Source organism: Centruroides vittatus, unplaced genomic scaffold, assembly GCF_030686945.1.
Source record: "Centruroides vittatus isolate TY-2023 unplaced genomic scaffold, ASM3068694v2 contig_983, whole genome shotgun sequence".
Taxonomy (NCBI): Eukaryota; Metazoa; Arthropoda; class Arachnida; order Scorpiones; family Buthidae; genus Centruroides; species Centruroides vittatus.
Window position 1 is genome coordinate 376,952 of NW_027122654.1, and position 27,241 is coordinate 404,192.

Here is a 27,241-nt window from a genome sequence, read left to right on the forward strand (position 1 = left end):
AAATAAAGTTCCATTGGATTTAGTAGATTTTTCAAAAGCCTCAAAAATATGCTTTTTGTTTTCAATTATATATATATAATTTTTATAAATTATGTAGATAAATCATACTATATATAATTTTATAAATTATATATAGTATGATTATATCTCTGGAATTTTTTTAAGAATAGCAAATAAAAATTCTGCTTAAAAACCCTCATATCTGGAGTAGCAAGACTATACAAAATAAAGGATCTGACAAGTGAAGGCAAACTTAATTTATTGTGTAATGAAAAATAATAAAGAGTTGTATTAGGTTGCTGCAAATGAAATGGTTTTGATTTTATTTCTGACTTTGAACATTTATTAATTTCAAACTTACACATTCAATCAAAATTGTCTCCACCAACATTAATACACTTTTTCCAATGCAACAGAAATGCATTAATGCCAATTTGATAGAAATCACAAGAATAAGAAGCCAGAAAGTCATTAAAGGTACTTTTTATTGCATCCTCTTCTTTGAAGACTTTCCTTGCTAAAAACTGTTCAAATGTATAAGAAGAAGTGATAGTCTGTTGGCAAAAAGTCTGGAGAATAAAGTGGATGGGAAAGACTTTTATTTGAATACTTTCATTTTTGTGATGTGATTAAAGAACTCAGACCTGCAAATGATGCTCCTTATGTCTCTCACTTAGTTCGTGTGGTATCTATTTGTTTAACTTCTTGACTTTCCCTAATATGTTCGGATGTTAAGAAATGATGGAATGATGACCAGTGTGTTTCACCTTTCTGTGATTTCCCAGAGTCACTGTTTACATGGAAGAAAGTTGAACTACAAGCCAGAAAGTTTAAATTTTAAAAAATGGCCATTTCATTTGCAATGGCCCAATAAAAGAAAAACTATGTAGTTTTTATTTTTCATTTAGGATAGCTTTAATATCATAAATACACACAAAATGAAATCCATGCTCAAATTCATTTTTTAATATTTAAATTTTTTTGCTAAGAAGAGTAATTTATTATTTTCTGAAATTTATAAAATATTGTTAGTGTTAGCTATAAATTTCATAAAAATATTTTACTGTGTAAAATTTATTTATTCATTTAACAAAACTAAGAGAAAACAATAAAATACATTTAATTTTAATATTACTTAAAAAAGAAAATATTTTTGAAGCTTTTGCAAATTATTAAAATAGAGGTTTGTAGTATTCTTTTCTTATATAAATGGTGTATAGAGGCAACAGTCTACAAATTTTATAAAGCAAGTAGTTTGATAGTTTGACTAGTAATGTTAATAAATTTATATCACTAATTGAAAATTAAAAACAATGAAGTGAAAATTCCATTCTATTGATGCAATAATGCATTAATATATAATTAGGAACAATTATAAATGGACACAACAGAAAATTATATGAGTGATTTATGAATTAAATTTTTGTACAAATACATAAATTTAATTAAAAAATTAAGTGTGGATGCAAGATAAGAAGAGCTTACAAACAACAACAAAGCATTGATAGGCCTGTGTGTATATGAAGAAGACCTTTAAATGTAAAATTGTCAAAAAAAAAACCCATGTAAATGTCTTTGTATTAATACTTAAAGCTTCAGATACATCAGATTGTACAACACTTCTAAATGGAATTCATGCTTATGATATTTGAAATTATTTTTTTTTTTTTATGAAACAGTATATTTAAGATAAATTAAAACAATAGTAAATAAAAGTTTTTAACAATTATTTACTTATTTGCTTTAGTTCATTTATTCATTTTGATATGTAGTAGCAGTCATAAGGATAGTACAGCACATTATTCATCAAAAATTTATAAGCAATATTAGAATCTAACTTATAATTGGTTAAGTAATTTTAAAAAAACTTGTTGAAGCTGTTTTTTATTTACCTAAAATGTTTTCAAGGATATTCATTCCACTTTGGTCTGCATTACATTTTTATATCAAAAATAACTATTGTATGTTTACTACAGTGTTTTTCTAAAAATTAAAAAAATAAATAAATAAAAGCTGGTTTCAATAATTAAATTTTTAGAGATTAATTGTATCGTTATCACATTCTCATTCATCAGTATGTTAAATAGTTATTTTTAGAACTGTCAAAAACTTAGTATGGTGCTCAAGGTGGCATTTGCTTTTTTTTTTTTTTTTTGAATAAATTAAATATATAAAGAATGTTTTTAGCTAATAAATAGCAGTCTTAAAGATTTTATTTTTGTTAGTAATAGCATTAATCTATAGGGGCAGGAACCATTATGGGCTCCTAAGTTTTTTCCAGGCTCAGCGAAAAATCCTCAGCTTTCTCCTCTTGACAGCTCTGGTTACATCATTCTACTGATTATGAATGATGACAATAATCTACAGAATAAAACTCAAATAATTTAAAATTTCTATTATATGAAACTTACTGTAAGAATTATATTTATGTATTAAAAAAATGGCTTCATATGTTTGTCACAAAAACAAATTTTTAAAATGCTATACAGTAAGATCCCGCTTAACGTGGGGGATATGTTCCTAGATGACAAAGCACTAAACAAAACAGCATTAAATGAGGTCATTTTAACACAGAGTAAATAGGGGAAGGGAACAAGCAACCAAAGATAAACAAATTTTACTTTAAGTTTTTATATTAATTTGCATAATAATATATGTTAAATAACACATAAACATATGCACACAGAAATGTAAAGTTCATTTTTGTGATGAAGGTCCTGGCTCTTCTGAAATTGTTGTTTATTGCGATAAAGTTGTGTAGTTCATTTGTCGCTTTTTTTTTCTTTCCTTATGCAAAGGTTGGTAGCAGGAGATCGCATCAAAAACACTTCATCTTGCTTTTCACCTCGTCTCCTTTCAAAATCTGGATCATTAGCTACAATTTTACCAACAATTTCAGTTATCATTACCAAACTTTTACTAAAGAAATTTGTACAGAAATTTTTTGGGTTCTTCATTTTCAGAATCTCTATTTTCCAGTTCTACATGAATTCCTTGTTCTGCCAGTTCTTGAAGGTCGTCGTTAGTAAGGCTCTCACCAGAACCCTGCAGTAATTTCTCAATATCCTGCTCGTATACATCTCCTAGTCCTGCTGTATTGATTAGGTTGACAATTTGGTCAACCTAAAGATACAGCGATAGGCTCTTCTCGTTGAGAATTCTTAGATACCTCCAGCCATACATTCTTCCAACTCTGTTCATGCATTTATCAGTTAATTCTTGTCAAGCGAAGTCAATATTGCCTATGGCATCCATGATGTTATATTTTTTACAAAATTGCACCAAACAAACATAGATTTAAGGAAAGTACAGCACTATGACGAATTGCCACCTTTTGCTGATTGGTTTGTGTTTGGGAATAATATTATATACGAATTAATGAAATGCCACAATAATTTGAATCGGCGTAAATTTTGAGCTTTTTTATGCTTTGAGCAGACCTCATTATATTGAATCAGAGTTAATTGAGGCAATGTTAAGTAGGGTCTTACTGTATTTTATATGTACTGGTTGTGCTTTTTGCAGTACCAGTGTTGTGCTTTTTTGTGCAGCAAATAAAATTGATTGATTGATTATATTTTATATGTGCAAAAGGATTTAATGATGGTGCTGTTAGTATTGTTTTTAGTATTATAAACCAGTATTTCTCTGTTATCAATCTGCAAACCACTTAAACTGAACCAGACTATCTATGCCTCATTTAACTTCATATTTGTAAGTCACCATAGATAATGATAAGCAAAATATTTGGCACACAATTGATCAATTAATCTAACAATAGAGATATGTGATGCATGAAAATGTTTTTTTTTTTTCTTTGATTAAACAGCATAGAACTGCATTTTATAAAAATGAGTAGGTCAATCTGCAAACTACTTGACACATATTTGCAAACTGTCAGTGGTCTTTACACCACTGACAGTTTGCAAATACACTTTGAGAACTTCTGTTATAAACAATAGTTATATCTGTAATATTAAATAAATAAAATTTATGTTAAATTTACTTAGAATTTTTTATAATGAGCATACATACTTTACTTTCATTGGTCAAATATCATCAATTCCATATTTTACATCTTGTTACAATATTCAGACATTATTAAATATGTTAATGTCTGCCTGAATAATTTAGAATAATCATTACAGAATATTAAAATAAATTGTAATGTATACTAAAAATTTACTATCTTCTTTCATCATCATCATCATTATTTAATCTACATCAATGAAGATATTATTTTACATTTAGACTTTTTTAAAGAAGACTCATTTCACTGACAAGATATAATTAATACATACACCTATCCCTCTTTTTGTCCAGTGGATATGTTCCAAAGAATGGTACATAAAAAAATTGTGTAAAAGTGTACAGTACATACATCCTGTAGGAAAATGCTTGATAGGATCCACAACTTCAATGAAATGAAAAAATAAGCAATTTACAAAAGAAACATGAGCTTTCTTATTCTGACATCATTTATCATTAATTAACATAATTTGTACTGTACAGTACATAACTATAGTAAACACAAGGCAGCATAGGAAACTTACAGTCAACATACAGCATTGGGATGTATGTACAGTACGTCACTGTTCTTAAAAAAGATAAATGAACTCTTGATTTCAACAGAAATAGTAATTTTTTAGTTATAACACAATTTTAACAAAAAGTTAAATTTAATGACCAATTATTTTATTGTGACAGCATCACATTGCCAGACTGCAATTTTTAATCATGTTTTTAATTTACTGTATATCTCGGCAGATAAGATGACCTTCAGATAAGACGACGTATAAATTTTCGTCAAAGTTTTATAGTTTTAGCATATATCTGTCCTATAACACGACCCCCAAACTATCAACGGCCTTTGAATTTAGTTTAGATCAGCGATCATCATCTGAATAATAATACTGTATAGCATATATGAAATTATGTCCTATTTGTAATTTTTCGAAGAAACAAATTTTATTTTCTTGCATCTGGAGATTTTTGCAAACATTCACACTAATTCGAGCATTCTGGTAATGACCATGACTATTCACAAAAACATTGTATGGGCTATTCTATTTTGTGCACATATCCTACTCTCTACTAGTAAATAATTACAGATTGTCTGTCTTTTTATAGTGATTTTAATTTATATAAATTTCAATCTAATTTGTTTTGTATCTGTCCTATAAAACGACCCCAGATTTTTGGGGCCATTTTTTATGGTTCAACTATCGTCTTATCCGCCGAGATATACGGTATTTAATTTAAAATATGTTCTCCACCTCAAATTAGTCGTGCCCCTGTACATCATACTTTTCCTGTAATAGTGTAATAGTGTTGTGCTGGTCATCAATCTAACTCTTTTCAAGGGAAAATTTTTGAATTGAAATAATGTGACTTCCAGTGCAAACTGTAAGTTATTATACAATGGGGCCTCCTGCTCCGTAAACTTTCCATAGCTGGTCTTGATTTACATTTATATAATGCTGTTCTCGAGATTAAGGACAGACAGAAAGACAGATGGACAACAGTGGGAATTTATAGATCTATAATTTTTTCAAATTGCAATCTAAAAATTTTCAAATTGTTTTTTTCTTTATAAAAAAATTTGATTGTGTAAAAAGAGGATTAGTTTTCTTTTGTCAACCACATTAATTCAAAATCATGTAAAAATAATCACATAAAAAGGAGGATAGATGTATATAATTGAATTCCTTTTAGCATTTTCTCAGGAACCACAAAATTTCAGTCTAAAATTGAGGTGAACTTAGAAGACTTAGTTTTTAAAAAATTGATGATGATTTCATTTATTGCAATTGATTTTTAATATTTACGCATAGTAAACTTTTCTATTACTTCTTTAAAATAAAAATTTAATCATGCCAACAAACTTCTGCGTAATCTTAGGTAGCATAACTGGTGACACAACCACATGGTAAGAGACAGTTGCAGATTTGAGTTCTGTTCTGGGTGATTCTTTTCTTCTAAAAATTTAATAACATGATCTTTAAATTCATATTGCACTAGCTAATGAAAATGAATGGAATTACGACAACAATAATGTTAATACAACCAAAACAAAGTAGTTTTTTTTTATTATACAAGTTTATTATAGTTTGATTAAATGTACACACATTAATGTAACAATATTAATTATTGATATTCATTGTACAGTATTTTGGAATTCAAATGCACAGTATGTGGTTAAAAAATTACTCCCTAAAATTCAAGTTTAATGTAAAATTGAGAAATGCTAAATTGAAGTCTAGATTCTATTGTTTTTATGGAGCAATAGATATTGGGGCAATTAAAAGTGGATGTATAATTAGAATAAATGTTAAATGAAGAATTTTAAACTGGGATTCCACTATTAATGATAAGAATTTTTTGGTTCTGTTTTTGTTTACTTGAAAGAAAATTTAAAAAATACTTCAATACCAAAAAATTCTTCAATAAAAGTAAAATGAGTCAAATTTAAGTTAGATTTTTTTCAATAAAGATTTAATAATTTTCTAAAATTATTCTATATATTTGTGATGAATATTCCTAGTATAATTTTTTCCATTATACTTTTTAATAAATTGATTTGCTTGAAGATATATTGAAGAAAGTAAAAACATTTTAATTTTTTTTTTCAAATTGTAAAATGTTTCACTTGATGAAACAAAAACTTTCCAAATAAACCACTTTCAAAGAATAAAAACATTTTAATCTTTTTATGGCAGGTTAAGCATGTTAATATCATCAAGTATGAGAAATTCTTGGAACACTACTGATTACCAGTACTGAAAATAACAGGTGTGAAAAATTCTCATTCATGTCAGCAAAAGGGTTAATTGAAATATTTTTAGAATTAATGTTTTATCATCAACGATATAAATGCAGAATTATTTAAGTTCTGAATCTAGAATGATTCTATTTCATATTGCTGATGATGGGATGTTAATACTGAAAGCATTTCAAAAGTTTTTTATTTGAAGAAGGTTTGCAATATGACGATGAAATGAAATAAGGAATCATTGTGTACTTATATAGAAAGTTAATGCTTATTTATTGGTATTCTACTGAATTATATAATAATATGGTGATTGGTTTTGGATATCAGGATAAAGTTGGAGCACTTTGGTCTAAAAGATCTGTAGTGCATCTCTACAGAATTATAGCTTCTGAAGCTTCATTTCTTTTAAAAAAAAATAAAAGATCTGTCTAAATGAAATACAAAAAGTGACATAAATTATTTTCAAAATAAGTAAATGAAGATGATAAAATTTTGCAGAAATACTAGGCTACATATTCACATAATACATGAATGGTTGTTTACTCATCAAAATTATATTAAACAAAAAATGAGCTGAAAAAGAAACTGTCAACAAATAAACAAATTTTCAATGTTTATAGGGATCAAACTTTTTGAAGTTGTAAAGAAAACATTATTTGGCTACAGTTAATAGTTGTGACTGATTTCTTTTATTGATCTACTAAGAGAGACATCCTTCTTAACTGTACTTGAAAAAATATCATTATAGACCATCCATTAATTACACATGCAGTTTGAGGGAGGAAGTCACAAAAAAATACATTATGATACACGGTGGGAAGGGAGGGGATCAAGACATTGTTTATGTGAACTTTTTTAGTAGTATTACTGGCATATGAATTTGTTCCTATAAGCTTACTAGTCAGGTAAATAAACTGTGTGAAATGCATATTAGTAAAGTAGAACAGCTAAAAAGTCTCTTGGTGTCTAATCAAAAACATTCTCCAAAAGGTGTGATAAGTTCAGATTAGAAGAAATGTAGAATCTTGATAACATTAAGTTAAATTTCAACAGAAGGACAAGAAGCAAACTTTTAATAAACTATCGGTTTAAAAATTTCTACAAATATTTTCTAATTCATTTCTTCAATGTCAGGGATAGGTTTGCCAACCATCCTCCATTGAACTATATTGTCCTTTCATTCTTCTTTTATCAATAATGTCTTCCTTTTGAGTACAATTTTAATTGTTTGTTTTTGTTTAATTTTACTTTATTATATTTGAAATATTACCAGAAGATGATGGTCTAATATTTTATTTCTTTATTCTAAAGTAATAGTTTTGTCTTTATCACTTACTAGAGTAACAGAAAGATAAAGACACTATTATTAGTAAGAGTCAGACGAACATATAAAATTTAGGAACTCAATTAAAATGGTGTTGAGCAACAGTTGGTAATAATTCTAACATTGAGATGAAAACCCTATTTGTTGTCAATTTAATGTTTTTTAATTTACAATTAATCAACAAATTAATTTGTTCTCCATTGTAACTATGTTAGTGCACTTTAGTTCCTTTTTTGTACAAGAAAGTTGGCAAATTAATCAGGAGGTTTGCAAACTATTGTACATGGGGATTCAAATTAGGGGGAGAGGATTTGCAAAAAGTACATAATTATACACAGCTGGGAGGGAAGGGGATGAAAAGTGGCTCAAATACTACATATATAATTAATGGATATTAATGATTATGATTAATATGATTAATTTTTTAAAAGAATCAAGAATATCTAATCAGCCAGAATTCATCAAAATTATATACAATTATTCATGTCATATTGATACTACCAGATTCTTATTGATCCATTCTTCAAATAACTTTTCTTATTTTTTACATTAAAGTTGCTTGTTTGCTTTATGCAACATCTGTGGTAAACACTATTATTAGAACATCCATGAGAGAAAATTTTGTTGCATATTATTAATCTAAATAAACATATAAACTATTCCTAGATTGAATTTGAAGACGATTTGCTTGCCAGAAAAGTCATTAAATAAATTTACACAAAGAATTGTACAAACATAGATGACAATTGCAATTTTTTGTTTGGAAAATCCTTTGGAATCTCATTATTAAACAATTTCTGTCCAAACAAATTTCAAAAATTTAATGCTAACATTACTGTCTGTTTTAAAACTGTTTGTGAACTAAGAATAAATATTTCCAAGTGTTGATGACAGCAAAAAAAAAAAAAAACAGAAAACACTTAAAAAAACTTTATTAAAAAGAGTTTGTATTTTGTTATATTCTGTTGAGAGGATATCTTTCTTGAGTTCAAAAATGATCAAAAATTTTGGTCTAAATAAAGCTGAAACCAATAGTTAAGACTTTAAAAAGTAGTCATCAACTTTTCCATCAGAATAGAGTGGAATGGAGTATAAGTACCATATTTTATGGCATATTAGATTCACAGGTATATAAGATGCAAACTCATTTTAGTACAAAATATATAGGAAAAAATATTTAGTGTATTTAAGCTACTCTGCACCTTTGGCACTTGGCCCCGACAATTTTTTATTGTACTCTGGTCTAAGAAAGTAAAATTATAATATACACTTTTACTTCAGCCACATTAAAGGAAATACAGGAATTTAAAAGAAATCATTTACAATTAATATTTAACATAAATACATGCAGAATCTGCTTAGCTATAGGAAAAAAAATTAAGTAAAAATAATCACGTGTTTAATTAAACAATAACATTTTTATTCAAGAGTTGGGCTATGTAAAAGTTACCTGTAGTGTACTGAAGACTGTTTAGGGAATTCATTAGTCTACAGAAGATCTCAACTTCACATATAAAAAATAGTATTTTTTTTTTTTTTAGCTTTTTTCTTTGGAGAAAGGTTGCATCCTATATGCCAAAAATATGATATGCTGGATTTAATAGAACTAATTTATTTCCTAAAGATCTTGCTCTAGAAATAATAAGACTAGATATCTATTGATAATAATATAATTTGGGTAATAATTCTAGTGATGTTTATGAAGAATTCTTACATACACACAAGTTCAAATAGTAATATTTATATGTATTTTCTTAGCTCAATGTTGCAGTTGAGAACATATTACACAGGAAACACTTTCAGAGGAAAAAGGTTGGTTTATTGGTTATATGTTCTCAACGGCAACATTGTGCTAAGAAAATAGAATCTGTTCACACCAATAAACCAACTTTTTTCCTCTGAAAGTGTTTCCTGTGTGATATGTTCTCAACTGCAACATTGTGCTGAGGAAATACATATAATAGAGAACAACAAGCAACTAAGATTTTAGTAATTATTTACACTGTTAATGTATACAGTAGATTCAGTAATAGATACAATTGCTGAAGATACTATATATTACTACACTAATTTAAAAATCAAGAATATTATATTAGTTACATCAAACATCATCTACAGGTTATCTAAAGATATAGCATAATTCAAATATGCATTTAATTATATTGCTTCTTTATTATTTATATTACAAAATATTGCTTCAAACATGCAATTAATTATAATATGTGATCCAAAAGTTCTGAGAGAAGGTGTTTATTGCCATGAGAGAAATATTTTATACATTTAGAAATAATTACTATGTGCATTTAGGCATTTATCCCATCTATCTGGAAGCCAGTGGATAGCTTTTTGGAAGAACTTTTAGGCATTGTCTGGAGCTAGGTTTAGAAAGCATCTTTGATGTCATTGTTCAACAAGAACTCTATTTCTTTAAGAACCTTCTTTAGTGGCCCAAACAAGGGATAATTGCAAAGTGTAAATGTAGATAAATAAAAGGTGGGTATTTCATAATCTCCCAGTTGAACTGTTAGTATATCCATGAACTTCTTGCATGTTTTGGATTTCACTATTTTACAAAGGTATTCAAGGAATGAGCAGTAGTGTGGCATTGACTGTTTTATTCCAGGCCAAAAAAGTCAACAGTAGGCCTTTCTTGTCAAAAAAGTTTTAGTAAGATTTTTTCAGTGCCCAGATCCTTTTAGAAGAGAACAATAGAAGTATCTTCATTTCAGTGGCCACTTCCTGCATTATGATTCATCCCCATCATAATCTACTGAATGAAGGTATCGGTACTTTCTTCATTTCTTTCTTATATATTTTGGAGGAGGAAAGAAATCAAGGGACTTCTACAGAAGGCTAATTGAAAGTTATTTTTCTTGGATATTTCCTCGTATAGAGAAACTAGCTTCCTGTCATGACAGTCCTATAAACTGTGTCCTGGTTGCGATTTTTCGGCAAGGCAGAAGTGGCAGGGGAAAGACATTCATTATACAGTATTTTGGAATTCAAATGTACAGTACAGTACATGTAATAGTCTTTAATCCAGTTCCATTTTTGTTTGTGTGATAGCACAGCAAGCAAGAAACAGGAACACAAAAATCATCCAATATCTTTTATCCTGACATTAATTCAAAATTTTATTTGGATGTGTGGTTAAAAAATTACTCTCTAAAATTCAAGTTTAATGTAAAATTGAGAAATGCTAAATTGAAGTCTAGATTCTATTGTTTTTATGGAACAATAGATATTGGGACAATTTAAAGTGGATGTATAATTAGAATAAATGTTAAATGAAGAACTTTAAACTGGGATTCCACTATTAATGATAAGAATTTTTTGGTTCTGTTTTTGTTTACTTGAAATAAAATTTAAAAAATACTTCAATACCAAAAAATGCTTTAATATAAGTAAAATGAGTCAAATTAAATTGTGTATAAGGCCTTTAATAGTCTGTGGAGAGTAGTTTGTATTGGGTGATTGTTCCCAATGATCACCCATTATGCAGCTCAGGAGCTCTATCTCTGTCATGCATGACCAATGAATGGGTGAAGGCCCTATGAATTAAGGCCTGTCGTCTTTGAAGGAAAAGAAAGAAGTATAGCAAAGTAAATCAGCTAGTTCTAAAATGTTATACTGGTGTTTTCCTTCAAGGGTGACATGTTTCTACAAAGTAGTGTCTGATAGGGAGCTGCCCCCTATCAGACACTATGCAAACTAGTTATTTGGCAGCTTGAGACCACTGCCCATTCGCCTTCATCAGCCACATTCTCTTATAAACCATGCATACTATACAGGCTTATAGAAAACCTACACACCACCTGACCTTCATCCCTGCCCCTTCCCGCAATTCATTCACCTTCAAGATGGCCAGGTTTTTTAGGACCTTAATTTGTAGGGCCTTCACCCATTCATTGGACATGAAGACAGAGATACAGAGTTCCTGAGTTGCATACTGGGTCATCATTAGGAACAATCACCTGGTACACAAATCAGCACAGCTACTCTCCACAGATTATTAAAGGCCTTATATGTCATCTTTCCCCTGCCACTTCTGCCTCGCCAAAAAATTGCACCCAGGACACAGTTTATAGGACTTACGACAGGAAGCTAGCCTCCCTATACAAGGAAATATCCAAGAAAAATAACTTTTATTTAGCCTTCTGTAGAAGTCTCTTGATTTCTTCTCTCCTCTGTAATGCTAAAGACTGTTCAGCCATGCACCTCCAATGAGGCATCTACTCTATCCCCGTGACTGATTATAGATCCAGCTGATACTTAGAATACATAGGTACTACAACACTCCCTTTAAATACTCACTTCAAGGAACATTAGACTTCTATCATGAAAGGATTGGACAACACTGCTTTGGATATCTTTGCCTCCAACCCAAACATTGATGTAGACTTTGACATTGTACACCTCTTACATAGTTCTTCCAGGCAACCCTCAAACATCTTGAGCAGTGGAAATATATAAAGTCACCTGCAATAATGTTACTAATTTAATTTAATTAATAACAACACCATTATCAATTTTTGCAATGTTGACTCGTTCCCCATTGCATGGAAGTCTCTTCAAATTATAAATCTTACTATCTCCTCTCTCCTTTCTCTCTTCTTATGTCACCTCCCCTCTTCACATGACAATCCCTTATTGTTTCAGCAGCTGGGAGATTAGTTTGCCTGATGATGCCCATTCAACAAGCAAAAACAAGCAAAAACATTAGCACTTATAAAAAATTTGCTGGATTTTAGGTTTTTTCAGTGGTTTTAATTCAAGTATACTTAGTTTTGAGTGGTACTATAGTGTGATTTAATTAGGATATTTTACTAATACAAAAGGATTCACAAAAACACCAGGAAAGATAATCACATTCAAAAAAATCAAAATCACACTGAGAGGTTTGCAATCTTTGTGTGGAATTGATTTTATTTTTATTAATTTTTATTTGTGTATTTATTTTAATTCACTTTAACTTCATTATAAATTTGAGATTAGAATACTTGGCTGAGAAGCTTGCAAAAAGTTTTATTTCCACTTTTTGGGTACTAATGGTGCAAACTTAAGTTGTAGTTTAACCATATGAGTTATTTTTGTATAGAGTATATCCTGAGAATCAGCAACTCTGATTCCTGTATATATAGTCAGTCAGTGACTTTTTTACTTGGCATGGAATCACTGCTGTGACTCCTGATTTATTGCCCATTTAGTGTTATATATAGCATTTAATTAAAAATGCTACATATAATACTATGCTTTAATTATTGTTATAACTTACCTTGCCATTAGCAAGTGCAACTAATTGCTTAGACTCAAAAATAATTTTCTAATGTACTGGTTTCAGCCATTATAAATCTCAGACAAACTGTGTTTTATAATTTTAAGATTTCATTGTACCACAAGGAAACTTCTGGTACAATGAAATGGCAATAATCTTTATTTTTTTAATGAAAACGTATTCTTGCAGATTATATGTCACTGATGATAAACTATTTTTTTCATGAAAAATTGTTCTTGTGGATTACAGGCAGAAAATTACAGTAACTCTTGGAGATTACTTGTTGAATAGATTAATCAAAAGAAATTCTGTTATTTTAATATATCCAAACAAGGCTGCTAGGGACACTTATCTCATGCTACTCTTTCAAAAGATCTCTGAAAGAGTTGTTAACTAATTTACTCAGGAGTGACGTAATTGCATTAATGGGATTTTTTTCTAGCCTCATGCATTGTGCTCCTTCAATAAAATCTATTAACATTTTAATATGTACATTCTTTCTTATTAAAGCCAAATGATTACAGTATATATTTAGATCACATCATTAATTGAATTCGAGGGTCGGATGTCACGCCAGTCTTTTGTTTAAGCAAGAAAGGAAGAAGTTAGTTTTAATTCAAAATGTTTGTTTGAAAGATTTATTTGAGTTTGTGTTCTGCCTGAGGATGACAACTTATAAAACATCAAAAGCGCTTGCAAATATAGCCATATCTACACGTAATTAACGCCTTTGTGATAATTTCTTCCTTTCTTGCTTGATCACATCATTTAGTCAGATGTATATTTGTATGTATATTAGTATATTCTTTATTATATCTCCTTTGTTTTATTGGCTCTAGTAAGAATAAGGTTTTCTCTTTTGCTTTCCAACTTAAGAATTATGACATTGACTTACGAAGTAATTCATTATTAAAATCAATTTAATTCAATTTACAAGAAGGAGTCTTATATAAGGGACCTTTTTTGCTTGCACATGCATTTTAAACAGAAAGTCCCTCTTCAGTTGCTTGTATATTTGGTATCCATAATGTGGAATACTATTGATAAAACTTAAGTATTGGTAGAAGCTCTACTCTACAATTCATTCCATAATTATGGGCCCAATATATAAATGCTTAAGTTTTACTGATGGTCACCCCACATTACAGGCACTAAATACAAGAGCAACTGATGATGAACTTTCTATCTAAAATGCAAATTGCAATGGAAAAAAGATTTATATTATAACTCTTTTTTTAAGGAGATTTGTAAATTGAGTTAAATTGATTTTAATAAAGAATTGCTCTAAGTCTTAGTTCCTAATTTAGAAAATAAAAGAAGATATTAAAAACATTGAATCAACAAGATTAAAAAAATAAGCTGATTTTTATCCATCCATCATTTAAAATTCTTTAAGTCCCCTCTTTTATTCCTTCTCTATAGTTTACTGTCTCTCATTTTGCTAAGGTCATGAGCCATCATTCGTCTCATATATTCTTTATCAACTTCATCCATCATCGAAATCAGTCTATCAGTATCACCAATCACCATTTCTCTGCTCAGTATTCTCTCCTTGACAATCATTGGAATGGAATAATTATAAAATTTCTCTGGAATCTCTACTCTTTTCTCATTTGCCATCTCCTCAGTCCTCAATCCTTGCAGTACGTATGTTGAGAAGATTTGATCAAAGAAACTTTTTCCTTTGCTTCATGACCTGGTTGAAAATTATATGATCCAAAGAAATCTTGGAAATAATGAATTTGTCTCATCCCCTATAATCTTCATTGAAGCACTTGAAAGTTATATCGAGAAATTGGTTTACTCTTCAGATAACCCATCTGGATTAAAACAAGAAAATCTAAATTTATATCCAATATCAAATACTAAGATAAACCTGAAAAAATCAAAGTGATGATGTAGAAAAATTTAGTCCAGTTGTAAGATTAATATTAAATTAAAAGCAATGATGCACTGAATTCCATTTCTGACATTTTATCAATTTTTCGTTGTACAAAAAGTTTCTTCATCAATATTAAGTTAAAATTATTGACATTTGAAATAGTATTTTTTCACATTTTGATGATAACTAAATTATCATTTGAAAATTAATTTATTCTGTTATATTTACATTTAAATGTTGTTTAACTAAATGTTTTCATTTACAGGAATGATCCAAGACTTTTTAAGGATGATGTAGATATCAGATTTAGCCGTACACTGAATTCTTGTAAACTACCGCAGGTAAATCAAACTAAGTAATTTCTACATTTATTACAGAATCTTATATAATACTCTACTATATATAAAATAAACAAAGTTATCACACTTTAAATCAGTGGTGTTTAAACTTTTAACATCTACAGAATACTTGCGTCTGAATATTATTTTTGTGGCAGCAGTTACGTTTAAAGAAATAAAAGAATATGGGAAAATACTTTAAAACTGTTTAGATTTTCAAAGATTCTTATAATTAGATAAGATACAGATATTTAATCCTTAATATTTTATATGAAAGTATTATTAAAAATAAAAATTAATGAATATCTTTGTGGAACCATTGAAAGTTGCTTGTGAAACTAGGATTCCATGGAATACAGTTTAAATATCACTAGTTTAAATGATATAGGTCAACATTGTTTTGAATTAATTTTGTTTTTGTGTCCGTTATTATGCAGTATGTAGGCTGTTTTATCACCTGAATATATGCTAGATAAATATTAATTAATTTATTTAAGTTAGAAAAACAATATGCTTAAAAATTTCAAATAATACATATTGGAAGCTGCAGCTATTGGGCTACAATTTGAAAAAATTGTAGACCTATAAATTCCCATTGTTGTTCGTCTGTCTTTCCTTAATCTCTAGAATGGAGTTAGATAGATGAAAGACAAGACCAGATATGGAAACCTTAGGCACAGGAAGCCCCAATTAACTATATGTGAACTTCCTAAGCAAACTGGAAGTCAAGTTATTTCGATTGAAAACGTTTTTTCTGGAAGCAGTTGATAGATGACTGGTATGACTCCATTGCTAACAGAAAAGTATGATGTACAGGGACAAGACACTACTAATTTGAGGTGGAGGGTATATATTTTAAACTAAATGAATTAAAAATATGATTAAAAATTGCAGCCCGGCATTGTGATAATGTCACAATAAATAATTGCTTATTATAATTTAGGTTCCAATATATTTAATTTTTTATAAAAAGTATTTAATATTTATTAAAATATAAAGAGATAAAAAAAAACATCAAGTGCTGCAAGTGATGCTGTTGTTTTTGAAATGAAATAATAACTACTACTTTGTCTTCTAACAATCATTGCATTTTTTATCAAAATGATGTATAGTACATAATATATTTTTTATTTATATTCTATAGGTTTATTTTATTGTTATAAATATAATTATGTTATGTTGAAATGAATCAGTTTTATAGGCATGGATGTTGCTTATGAAACAATGTTTTAAATATTGTTTATGAGTCTATTATACTAAATATAATATTCACACTTGTTTGTCAGTAGAAGTTTAATGAGAGATTTAATGGTATATGGCAGACATGGGCAAATGCGGCTCTTTTTGAGTTACATGTGGCTCTTGCTGAAAGTGTTAATTTCTGTTTTTTATTATTATTTTTTACAATTTTATTTTTATAATTTTGTGAAAATATGTTTATTAAAAAAAATTCAATATTTTTTTAATATTATATTTATATTATATAATAAAATCACATGCTTTACTATACTATCCGCCACGACAGTACAGAACTGCGGCTCCCATGCATTTTGCAAAACCTACATTTTGGCTCCCACTGAACTCTTGCTTGCCCACCCCTGGTATATGGCAATGCAACACATTTGACCCTCGTGCTTGCCTCATCCAAGGATTCCTAGCCCACCCTAAAATCTTCTCACCCAAGCACTGTCTCCCTGAAGTAATTTATCCAAGTCTCTATATAATTATACTGACTGTTATTGGGGTTTCTTTAAACGTGAATTGATTGTTTGTCAAATATTTAAACATTCTTCTAAACTTTTTCTGTTTATATGTTTTTCTGAAAATTGATTGTTAAATTTTAAAAATTAGTTTATTTGATAATAAAACGTGCAGATAACACTTGGTCCACTAAAACAAGTTTCACCCCACTTCTGCATTCCATTTGGTTGTGAGTTTACACCTGATCAGCAGGCTCACTTCTTTGAGACTTTTCTTGGACTTTGAGTTTTTTTACATGTCTAATACCTAAATAGAGGCCAGTTCCTATAGAAAGTTCTCAAGAGAGGCATTCCCCCTTGGCAGATTGCCATGTGTTGCATTGCCATATACCATTAAATCTCTCATTGAATCTTCTACTGACAAACAAGTGTGAATATTATATTTGGTGTAGAACTCATAAACAATATTTAAAACATTATTTGAATCAAAAATAATCACATATACGGTAGAATATTGATTTAATGTATTTTCTCACTTAATGTATTTCTTCACCGGTTCTTTCAAATCTTCATAAATGACAACGTTAATATTACTATGTTTATAGTCTTTCAATTTTTCCTATTTTTAGGATTTAATGCATTGAAATTCAATTCCTAAATGAATTTTCATTTCAAATAATGTTTACTCACAAAAAAAACCTTTTATTCTAATCAGAAGGAGTTTAATTTTTCATGTAAATTTGGACAAATGTTTTCGACCTAATTATTGTATAAGTCTACTTCAGGTCTTCAGTTTTTTGTTCTATTTATGAATTTGCTGTAGAATGCTATAAATTGTCCAAATTCATATGAAAAATTAAACTCATGCTGATTAGAATGAAAGGTTTTTTGGTGAGTAGATTAAATCGTCCATCTTTTGATTTATGTTAAAATACCAAATTGTTCGAGTACCAAGAGACCATTGCATTTCCTTTGTCATTTTACGAATGATTGCTTATCTACAGCTAAAAAATATTTAATAGCACTTACCTAAAAATGTTTAAATCAACTTTACTAAATATGAAGATTAATCTAAAAAAGAAAAAAAACAGTGACTGTCTTAAGGGCTAAAGTCCGAAAGTAAAGATGATGACACCTGGTTGATAGGAAACTTAGTGCAATTTTTTCCTTCTTGTCCTATTGGTTTTCATTAAAGTAAACCTGAAAAAATGCACAAAATAAAAAATTTGAAAACTTCAATATTTTAAAATCTGTGGGCAAATTTGAGACAACATGCGTGATTACTTGAATAAAAAAAATATTGAATAATGAAGTTTATACTTAAAAATTGTGAAATTTTGTAGGGAGGATTTCCAAAATAGTGTTAGAGTGAAACCAGAAGTCGTGTTGTATGGGGATATTTCCAATTTTCAAACAGTGTTAGTAGAAACCATGTTGTAGAAGTACTGTGTTTTATGAGGGATACCTATATTATAATCTGTTTTAAGATGTAAGTTTAAAAATTTTAAAGTACAGAATTAAAGTTCAAATGTAAAAAAAGTTTTGAGAAAAGAACAATATGAAAGCAGAAAAACAGCATATATAATAGGGCTGAATTTTGATATTAATATTAAAGAAATACTGGTGAAGGGTTGAATTTTGCATCCTATTTGGTAAACGATGGGCGGTTATGCATCTTTTTGATCACTAGTATAAATGTAATGCAACTTACAAATTGAATTATATTTATAGTATAATTTCTTTACAGATTCGTTATGCTAGTCCAGAAAGATTATTTGAACGTCTGACAGATTTACGTTTCCTAAGCATAGATTTTCTGAATACTTTTTTATTAACATATCGTGTTTTCACTGATGGTGTTACTGTGCTAGAAGCACTTAAAAAAGTTCATTATAATCCAGAATCACAATTAAGTGCAATTGGTCCTGGACTTCAAGATTCAACAGGGTAAGTTTTAATTAATCACTTTAATTTTATATAAATTAGCAAAATGCTAATTCAAACAATTTTTTAAGATTTGAACACCAAATCTTTTTAGATCATTGGATGCTATACCAGGAGACGGGCAGACAGATTTAGGACTTGTAGTAGCTGATTATGATTATTCTCGACGAATCAGTACTGGAAGCATGATGTCTGATATTAGTGAAGCTCCAAGAGATTCCATTGATGCAAGCTCAGGGTATTTTCAGCAATCACAGGTGATAAGGAATCAGCAGCATTGGAGACTTAGTCACCGAAAATGTTAGTGTTTTTATATTTGATAAAATATTTTTTGAAAATGTAATTTCTATGTAAATTTAAAATATCAGATTAAAGTAATACTATAATAAGTTACTGTAATTAATGATTTTTTTGAAAATTAGTTGAAGAAGAACAGCAGCAGCAACTGAGGGAATCAGCTCTGAGAAGGACCCGAGAGAGTATTCCTGCTTCTCCTAGTCCAGAACCAATTTGTGTGCCAGTACCACCACCACCAACTCCTGAACCTGGTGGTGTTTCTGATGAAACTATTTCAGGTCAATCAATAGATAAAATGTCTCAAGACTCAGGTGCAGAATCAAGTAAATTAGTACCACCATCTCAATCTACAGATACTTTAGCAGAGGCTAGTAATCTAGTACACCCACAAATCTTAGTGCTACTGCAAGTACTGTAACTTTGGTGGGAAGTGTTGGAAGTAGTGATTCACCAAAAGCTAGTCCTAGTCGGTAAATATAAATTTCTTGTTAGTTTTTTTTTCTTGTTTTAATCCAATTTCTAAGAGAAAATGTTTGAATATTGTACATAAAAACATAAGAAATGCATCAATATTTAAAAACTGAAGTTTTTAAATTAAAATTAGTTTATACATTATATTTTAATATCAGTTTTTTTTAATATTAGTAATTAATTATATAAAATTTTTATTTATGTGAATATTATTTTGCATTTATTGAATATAAAAGTGAATTGTTTTCATACTGTGTAAAAAGAAATGTAGGTGTAAATGACTTAATTATCTGCTTTTTACAGAAATAACTCATTTTTAAACAAATTTTATTTAAAAATGTCTTAATTTATATTATTTTTTTCTGTAGCTATATTATCTGTAAAATCTATATTAGATACTCTGTATTTTCATCTTTGTTTTACATTAAGGGGAATACATTCATATTCTAAATTTTCTGGCACTTGTGCAGTTTAGGGGGTACGGCTATTTGAGAGATTTTCATCCATAAAATTAATCAAATCTACACTAATTTCACTCGAATATTTCCAAAACACATATAATTTGTTGGAAATGATCGATATAAAATATCCTACGAACAAAAAATTGTTGGAATAGTTATCGAATGTACCCCGTTCGAAGACGCCATTGCTTAAGCTTGTTTTCGTCACGGAGAATCACATCGGACGGGGATGCGTACGAAGCGTGTCACGTGACATTTGTCGGCGCTATTCAGTCACGTGACTACTCATCTCTGACGTGTTTCCTGAGAACTTCTTTTTGCAAAGAATTTGCTGAACTTTGGAGACATCATTAATAGAAATATTAAATCATCATTCCATTCTAAATATGGATTAAAATCATATAATAACATATGATAATGTGATATATAACTAATAATTCTGATCTGTTTTAAATGGTCTAATCTCTTTCATGTCTTAAACAAAATTGAATTATATTTATTTACATCAAGACATTAGACATCTTATGTTGCATCTGACTAATATTTATCATCATAATGTATATATCATGATAGAATTATTGTCATTAGCCAGCGGTTTTACCTTTGTTGCTTCATATAGTCAATAATAATAATAAGTCGTTTCTAATAACAAAAAAATTTAATAGTATATTATGATATATCACGTGATGTCTCCAAAGTTCAGCAAATTCTTTGCAAAAAGAATAAGTTCTCAGGAAACACGTCAGAGACGAGTAGTCACGTGATCGAATAGCACCGACAAATGTCACGTGACACGCTTCGTACGCATCCCCGTCCGATGTGATTCTCCATGACGAAAACAAGCTTAAGCAATGGCGTCTTCGAACGGGGTACATTCGATAACTATTCCAACAATTTTTTGTTCGTAGGATATTTTATATCGATCATTTCCAACAAATTATACGTGTTTTGGAAATATTCGAGTGAAATTAGTGTAGATTTGATTAATTTTATGGAAGAAAACCTCTCAAACTGCTCTACCCCCTAAACTGCACAAGTGCCAATTTTTTTTCTTAAAATTAATATCAATACATTAATATTATACCTCAAAATATATTAATTTTAGAAGGAAAATTACAAACTTTGAATTTTCAAATACAATTGGGATTGGATGGTTGTTTGTAGTTCATAAATTTTTATTCCTAAGTATTCATAATGTTGAACATTTATACACAAATCATTAGCAAAAGTATGTAACAAAAATATTTTTAAAAATGCTTAAAGAATTTAAAAATATCATTAATTAAATTTGAATTTAATGATTTGATTAAAAACAACAATTAACCTGTTATACAAAAAGACACCAACCACTGCCGAATTATCGGGCTAGAAAACGGCTATAGCAATATTAATAATTTTAAGATAATTTGGTACTAGAGTTAGGTGTTAGGCGCCATCTCTTGCTAAATTTAATAATTAGAATTTTAATTAAATAATTTAAATAAATTTAGGCCTAACTGGAAGAAAAGATTAATATTGCTATAGCCGTTTTCTAGCCCGATAATTTGGCAGTGGTTGGTGTCTTTGATTAAAAACTTAATGATATTTAATATACCACTTTTTCCAGTAATCCTAATCTTTATTTCCACATCACCAGAAACCAGAAACAGATATCAGAGATGGAATTATTGAAAAAAGAACTATTTCTGTTCTTATTGTGTTTCTGCTCTATAACTACTACACCAGAGGTTGAGCATAGAATCTCTCAATGACTTTTCAATGCCAATAACAGAAATAGTATCAAGTAAAAATTGAATAATAATACTTTGATAATAATGTTGGCAATTAGAAAAACTTAATCATCAAAATATTATTCTCCAATCAGTATTGTATAAAAATGGAATGTACAGTACAGTATAATGCAAAAGAAAAGTAGAAACATTTTTAATTCTTTTCTGTTTGAAATCTGTTTAATCTGAAATTTTTAGTAGGTGGTGACATCATGTTTTTTTCCTGGCATTGTGGAAACTAAGCTTTATTTGTTTGCATAATTGATCTTTTATGACTCCCGATTTTCTTAAAAATAACAGGAAATGATAGTGTCTCTCTCTTTCAAATCTTAAATTTTAGTTTATTTAATTTTTCTACACTACCCTAAATTTCTAAATTTTTATAAAATCAAAACTGGGAGTAAGAAAACAAGGATGATAGCTTACTATTAATAGAGATGACAATAACAATATCACATTTACAACTTAATTGTTAGTCTCTTAATGTATGACTTATTGTAAAAGCTTTTACTTAGTGTTCAAGCTGTGGATTCAACTAACAAACTCTTTAATTTGGATTTAAAAACCATTTCCTAGCAACATTCTTTAGTGATGTTATGTGAAATGTTTAAGATTAGATAATGTTTATTCTCTTAAATGATTATACTAATTTAGGGTGCAAATCCATGAGTCTAATTGATTATTATTTTATTGTTTTGATATTTAATATTTTTTTTCTCCTCTGTAATATTTTGTTGCTATTGTGAGGTTAGCCGATTGGGTGAAAAGATGTCACGACAATCGAGCGGTCAGCACTGCCGTGTGGGAATGGAGGAATTTCACGGAGACAGGTTTTCCATCTCAAAACCGTTTAATAAAATAAAAATTTCTTACAACTATTCTTATAACAAGGCGTAATGCCTATCCAAAGATGGGGAAACCAGTCTGTACAAAGTTCAAATGTTCTGACGATCGTTTCTCTTCCGGCGGAGGTAATATGGACAGCACAACTTGAAGAGATGACTTCCGGCAGCTGGATGTACAGTACATGGGCGAAACTTGACGGGACAGGAGAACGAAGCCAATTCCTGGACATCGAACGAGCTTTCCTTGTTGAATCTCAGCAGCAACAATCCAGGAGAGGAGCACTACGAATCTAGAACCTCCTCTTTTTCTTAGGGTTTTATAACTTTCCTTTGAGTCCCAGATCGAACATTCCGATAGGTCAATGCCGATTTGCCTCCGCTCTCTAATTGGTCCCCCCTTCGCTACGAATTGTAACAACATCGGAACCCAGGTCGTTGGATGAGTCAACATCGACTGACAATTTGATTCCTACTGAAGATGTTCTATCTAAGTACTCAAATTCATCTATTGTTTTAACCTGAGAAGTCTGACTTTCTTGGAAATTTCTACAGACATGCCCTTTTATGGACATAAAACATTCATTTTTCGTTTTTCCCTTTTTTCTTGTTGATGGTTTTTTTCAACATAAATTTATTATAATAATAATTATTATTATTGGCTTCTATTCTAAAACAATGAGAAAAAAAAAATTTCTTTTCCCCTTTTTGCACAAATTCTAAACCTATTTCCGAAGCTTCACACTATGCTAAATACACTATCAACAATTTTTTGTTTATTTAGGTAACCTAACTTTTTCCATTTTACTTCTACTTTATTGTTTAGAATGTATTTTTAGAATATTAAATTTTTAAAACAAATTTCAAAATAAAAATAAATGAATAAAAATTTGAAGTTAAATTAACATCATTATTTAAATAAATTCTATTATGTACAGTACAGTGCATATATAATTATTTCCAAGTGATAGTGATAAACAGTGCAGAAACTACTTCTTAGATGTTTTTTTTGAGTTTTTCAAAATTATTAATTTCTTGAGTGATTCAGTGATGTTTAGTTATATATATATATATATACACAGATTTGATTATTTTTAGTTAATATTGTTACAAGATGGCAACATGACTGCTTATTTTTAGATCAAATTCATTAGATTAATTGATCTTGTAGCCCAAAAATAGCTCAGTTTATTTGGTTTATTTTGAAATTATTCTAAATGTACGCTTTCATTATTATCATTTTAATTCCTATATCTTCATTATTAATTTATAAGACGTTTAGTTTATAATTGTCTAATTTGGTATACTGATTTTAGATATAGTCCAAAATTAATTGAGAATTTAATATGGTTATTATATATTTAATTTGTTTTTGTTATATTTAATATAATTGTTATAAGTAATTTGTTCAATTTTTAAGAAAAAAATGCTCCACAACGTCTCCCATCTCATGAAATGGCACCACTTAGTACACCTGAAGAAACTCCTCCACCCAGTCCTCCAATTACAGCTACTCCTGCCACACCACCAACACCACCAGTGATCAATGCAAGTCAAATTCAACGCACTCTTCTTGAAAAGCAACAACGTCAGTTGCCTGCTCCTATGCATCCGAGTCAGTCAGCTCCAAATGTTATGAACTACTTAAAAGTAAGGGGTGGTAAGTATTGTGTTTATAAAAAAAAATTCTTTTTAATATCTGTAAATCTGTGTGTTAAAAATGTCTCTATTGTAATTATAATTTTTTTAAACCTTTTTACATAATTTTTTAAATTTCTTTTTGGATTGACCTAAAAAGAATGACTTTCAGGGCTGCAGAAACAATGGTTACAAACATTAGCAGCAGAGGTGCACCCAGGGAGCACCTCTGCTGCTAATGTTTGTAGCAGGGAGCCAATAGACCCTGACACCCTCCAAAAAAAAAGACAACACAAAAATTTTCCAAAAAATCTTTTTTTTTTTTCTTCAATTATATTGAAAAAATTTTTACTACTAATACATAACAGTTACAATATACAGTGGGTGATTGGTTAACAAACAAATTGGATAATGAACACTTTTGTGAAAGATTTTTGTGTTCAGATAATAAACACCTCACAGAACAAACACAAGAAGAAATGATGTAAAATAATGAATACCGATTGGTCTTCCCTTGTCTCCAGGCAACAATTTGGAACCTTTCGGAGTGGGGGGAAATGTCAACATCCACGCTCAACCCAGTATATACTGATCGGATAGTATTCCTCTAAATCTTTGAAACTCTCCCTTGTAATTCCTATCTTTTATTTTTCTGACAGAAACAATTCTTCTATAGTATTTGTGATACTGTCAGGTGGGCACTTGTTAAGTTTTGTGTCAATTTTTATTTTCGAAAGGTGAGAGTATAACAGCAAAGGTAGAGAGTGGGCAGATGTCTGATGTTGCTGGGCACAGGTCTACAGTAGACTGCACTCAATCTTATCTAAGAAAGATACAGTATAATCAAGAAAATTCAAGCAGCTATCAATAATAAAGGAGTAACAAAAATCACATTTGAGAAATAAAGAATATTGAAAAGCTCATAATGGAATCTGAAACTGATCTGATGACAGAAGAACACCAAGAAACTTGGCAAGATATGTTTTCTTTTGAAAAAAAGAATTAATGTCTATATCTGCTATTAAACATTTTTTTGAAGAAGTGGGAAGATGTCAAAATGATGGTCTTAGAATGGCATCCAAACCAGGTTGAGGTTAATAGGCTTAGGGATCTCTACAATTACAATGCTATTAATTACTTATGAAAAATCTGAAGAAGAGAGAAAAGCAATTGACATTAGACAGAATCTTTAACCCCACAAATAGAAAAACATGACTAACAAAAATGCAAGACTATGTATATGTATTTTTATTATTATATATAAATAAATGTAGTAAGAAAGTATATATTTTTTATTTTTTGGGGTCTCCAGAATGAATTAATCAAATTCCCATAGAAACCTATGGTAAATCGATAGTCAGTTAACAAGCAATTCAGATATCAAACAAAGTCTTGGAACGGATTATGTTCATTAACCAATCACTCACTGTAATTGAAAAAATAAAAATTCAATAAAATTTCTTACTATATGTGACTGCTAATGAATTAGGAGTCACAATGCTAATTAAATCCAAAAATAATTATTTAGTGTTATTAAACATCATATAAATATTTAAAATAGTTTTATTTATTTACCCTTGTTGGTCACTGTTGTTCTTGAGTACATCTGCCATTTACAACAAATCTTGCAATGCATACATAGCCCAATGTAAACATGTAGCACAATGTATTTTACTTGGAGTTCAAATGTCAGATGTGTACTTCTGCTTATGTGCAAGTTTAAAATTTCAATTTCAGCCAGAACCTCTCTAATGTTATTTTGTCTTTGATTTTATTTTAATTATTTTATATCAACAATAGATCATATTAAGAAATCTCAATAAAATACATAACAGCAAAAATTATTGAACTTCAGTTAATTTATCATTATTGTTTAAATTCTTTCATTTTACTAACAGGTGCTAAACGAGGAAGTAGTGATACAGAAAGTACCAGTCAATCTACTACTCCTCGTAGTAGTTTTCAAACCGAATCTACAATATTGTCGACCCCTCGAAGCAGTTTTCAATTTGCAGATTCTCCTCAACATAGCAGTAAAGCTGGTGTTGTTGTGACATCTTCAAGAGCTTCTACTCGCAGGTAAATATTTAATTATAATTTGTTTCTTTATCTCAAGTGTGAAATATTTATTTAATTAAAAGTAAATAGGATACTGCGTATGTTATTCATACTTAAAATCTTTAATTGAAACATTATAAAGATTTTTATAAAAGTAAATTAAAAAAAGTATTTTTAAGATTTTAAATAAAATAAATAAATTTAACAAAGTGCCTTAATTATAAAACATTTAACAAGATATAAAATTACATAAAAATATGATTGTTAGCCAATATGTCAATAAGTTTATAAAAATTTAAAAAATTAAAAAATCTCAGAACAAAATATATTATACAAAATATCACAAATGAGAAAAAATACAAGTAAATTTGAAGTATTCTTGTGTCCTAAACCATAGGAACACAATTTGAATATTAGTGAAGTCGAAGTTACTTTTTCTTTTAAGGTGTCCTCTACCCTCAAATTTTTAC

At 29.2% G+C, this 27,241-nt stretch overlaps 1 protein-coding gene across 1 annotated transcript in view; it reads left to right on the forward strand.

Moving 5' to 3' along the window:
* Window positions 1-27,241, forward strand: part of LOC136985944 (ras-specific guanine nucleotide-releasing factor 2-like) — a 138,037-nt gene that overhangs the window by 87,277 nt on the left and 23,519 nt on the right. Inside the window, 7 exon segments of the mRNA XM_067283361.1 lie at window positions 15,519-15,594; window positions 19,039-19,238; window positions 19,330-19,535; window positions 19,658-19,906; window positions 19,909-20,002; window positions 24,497-24,735; window positions 26,612-26,792. Coding sequence (XP_067139462.1) covers window positions 15,519-15,594; window positions 19,039-19,238; window positions 19,330-19,535; window positions 19,658-19,906; window positions 19,909-20,002; window positions 24,497-24,735; window positions 26,612-26,792 — 1,245 coding nt within the window.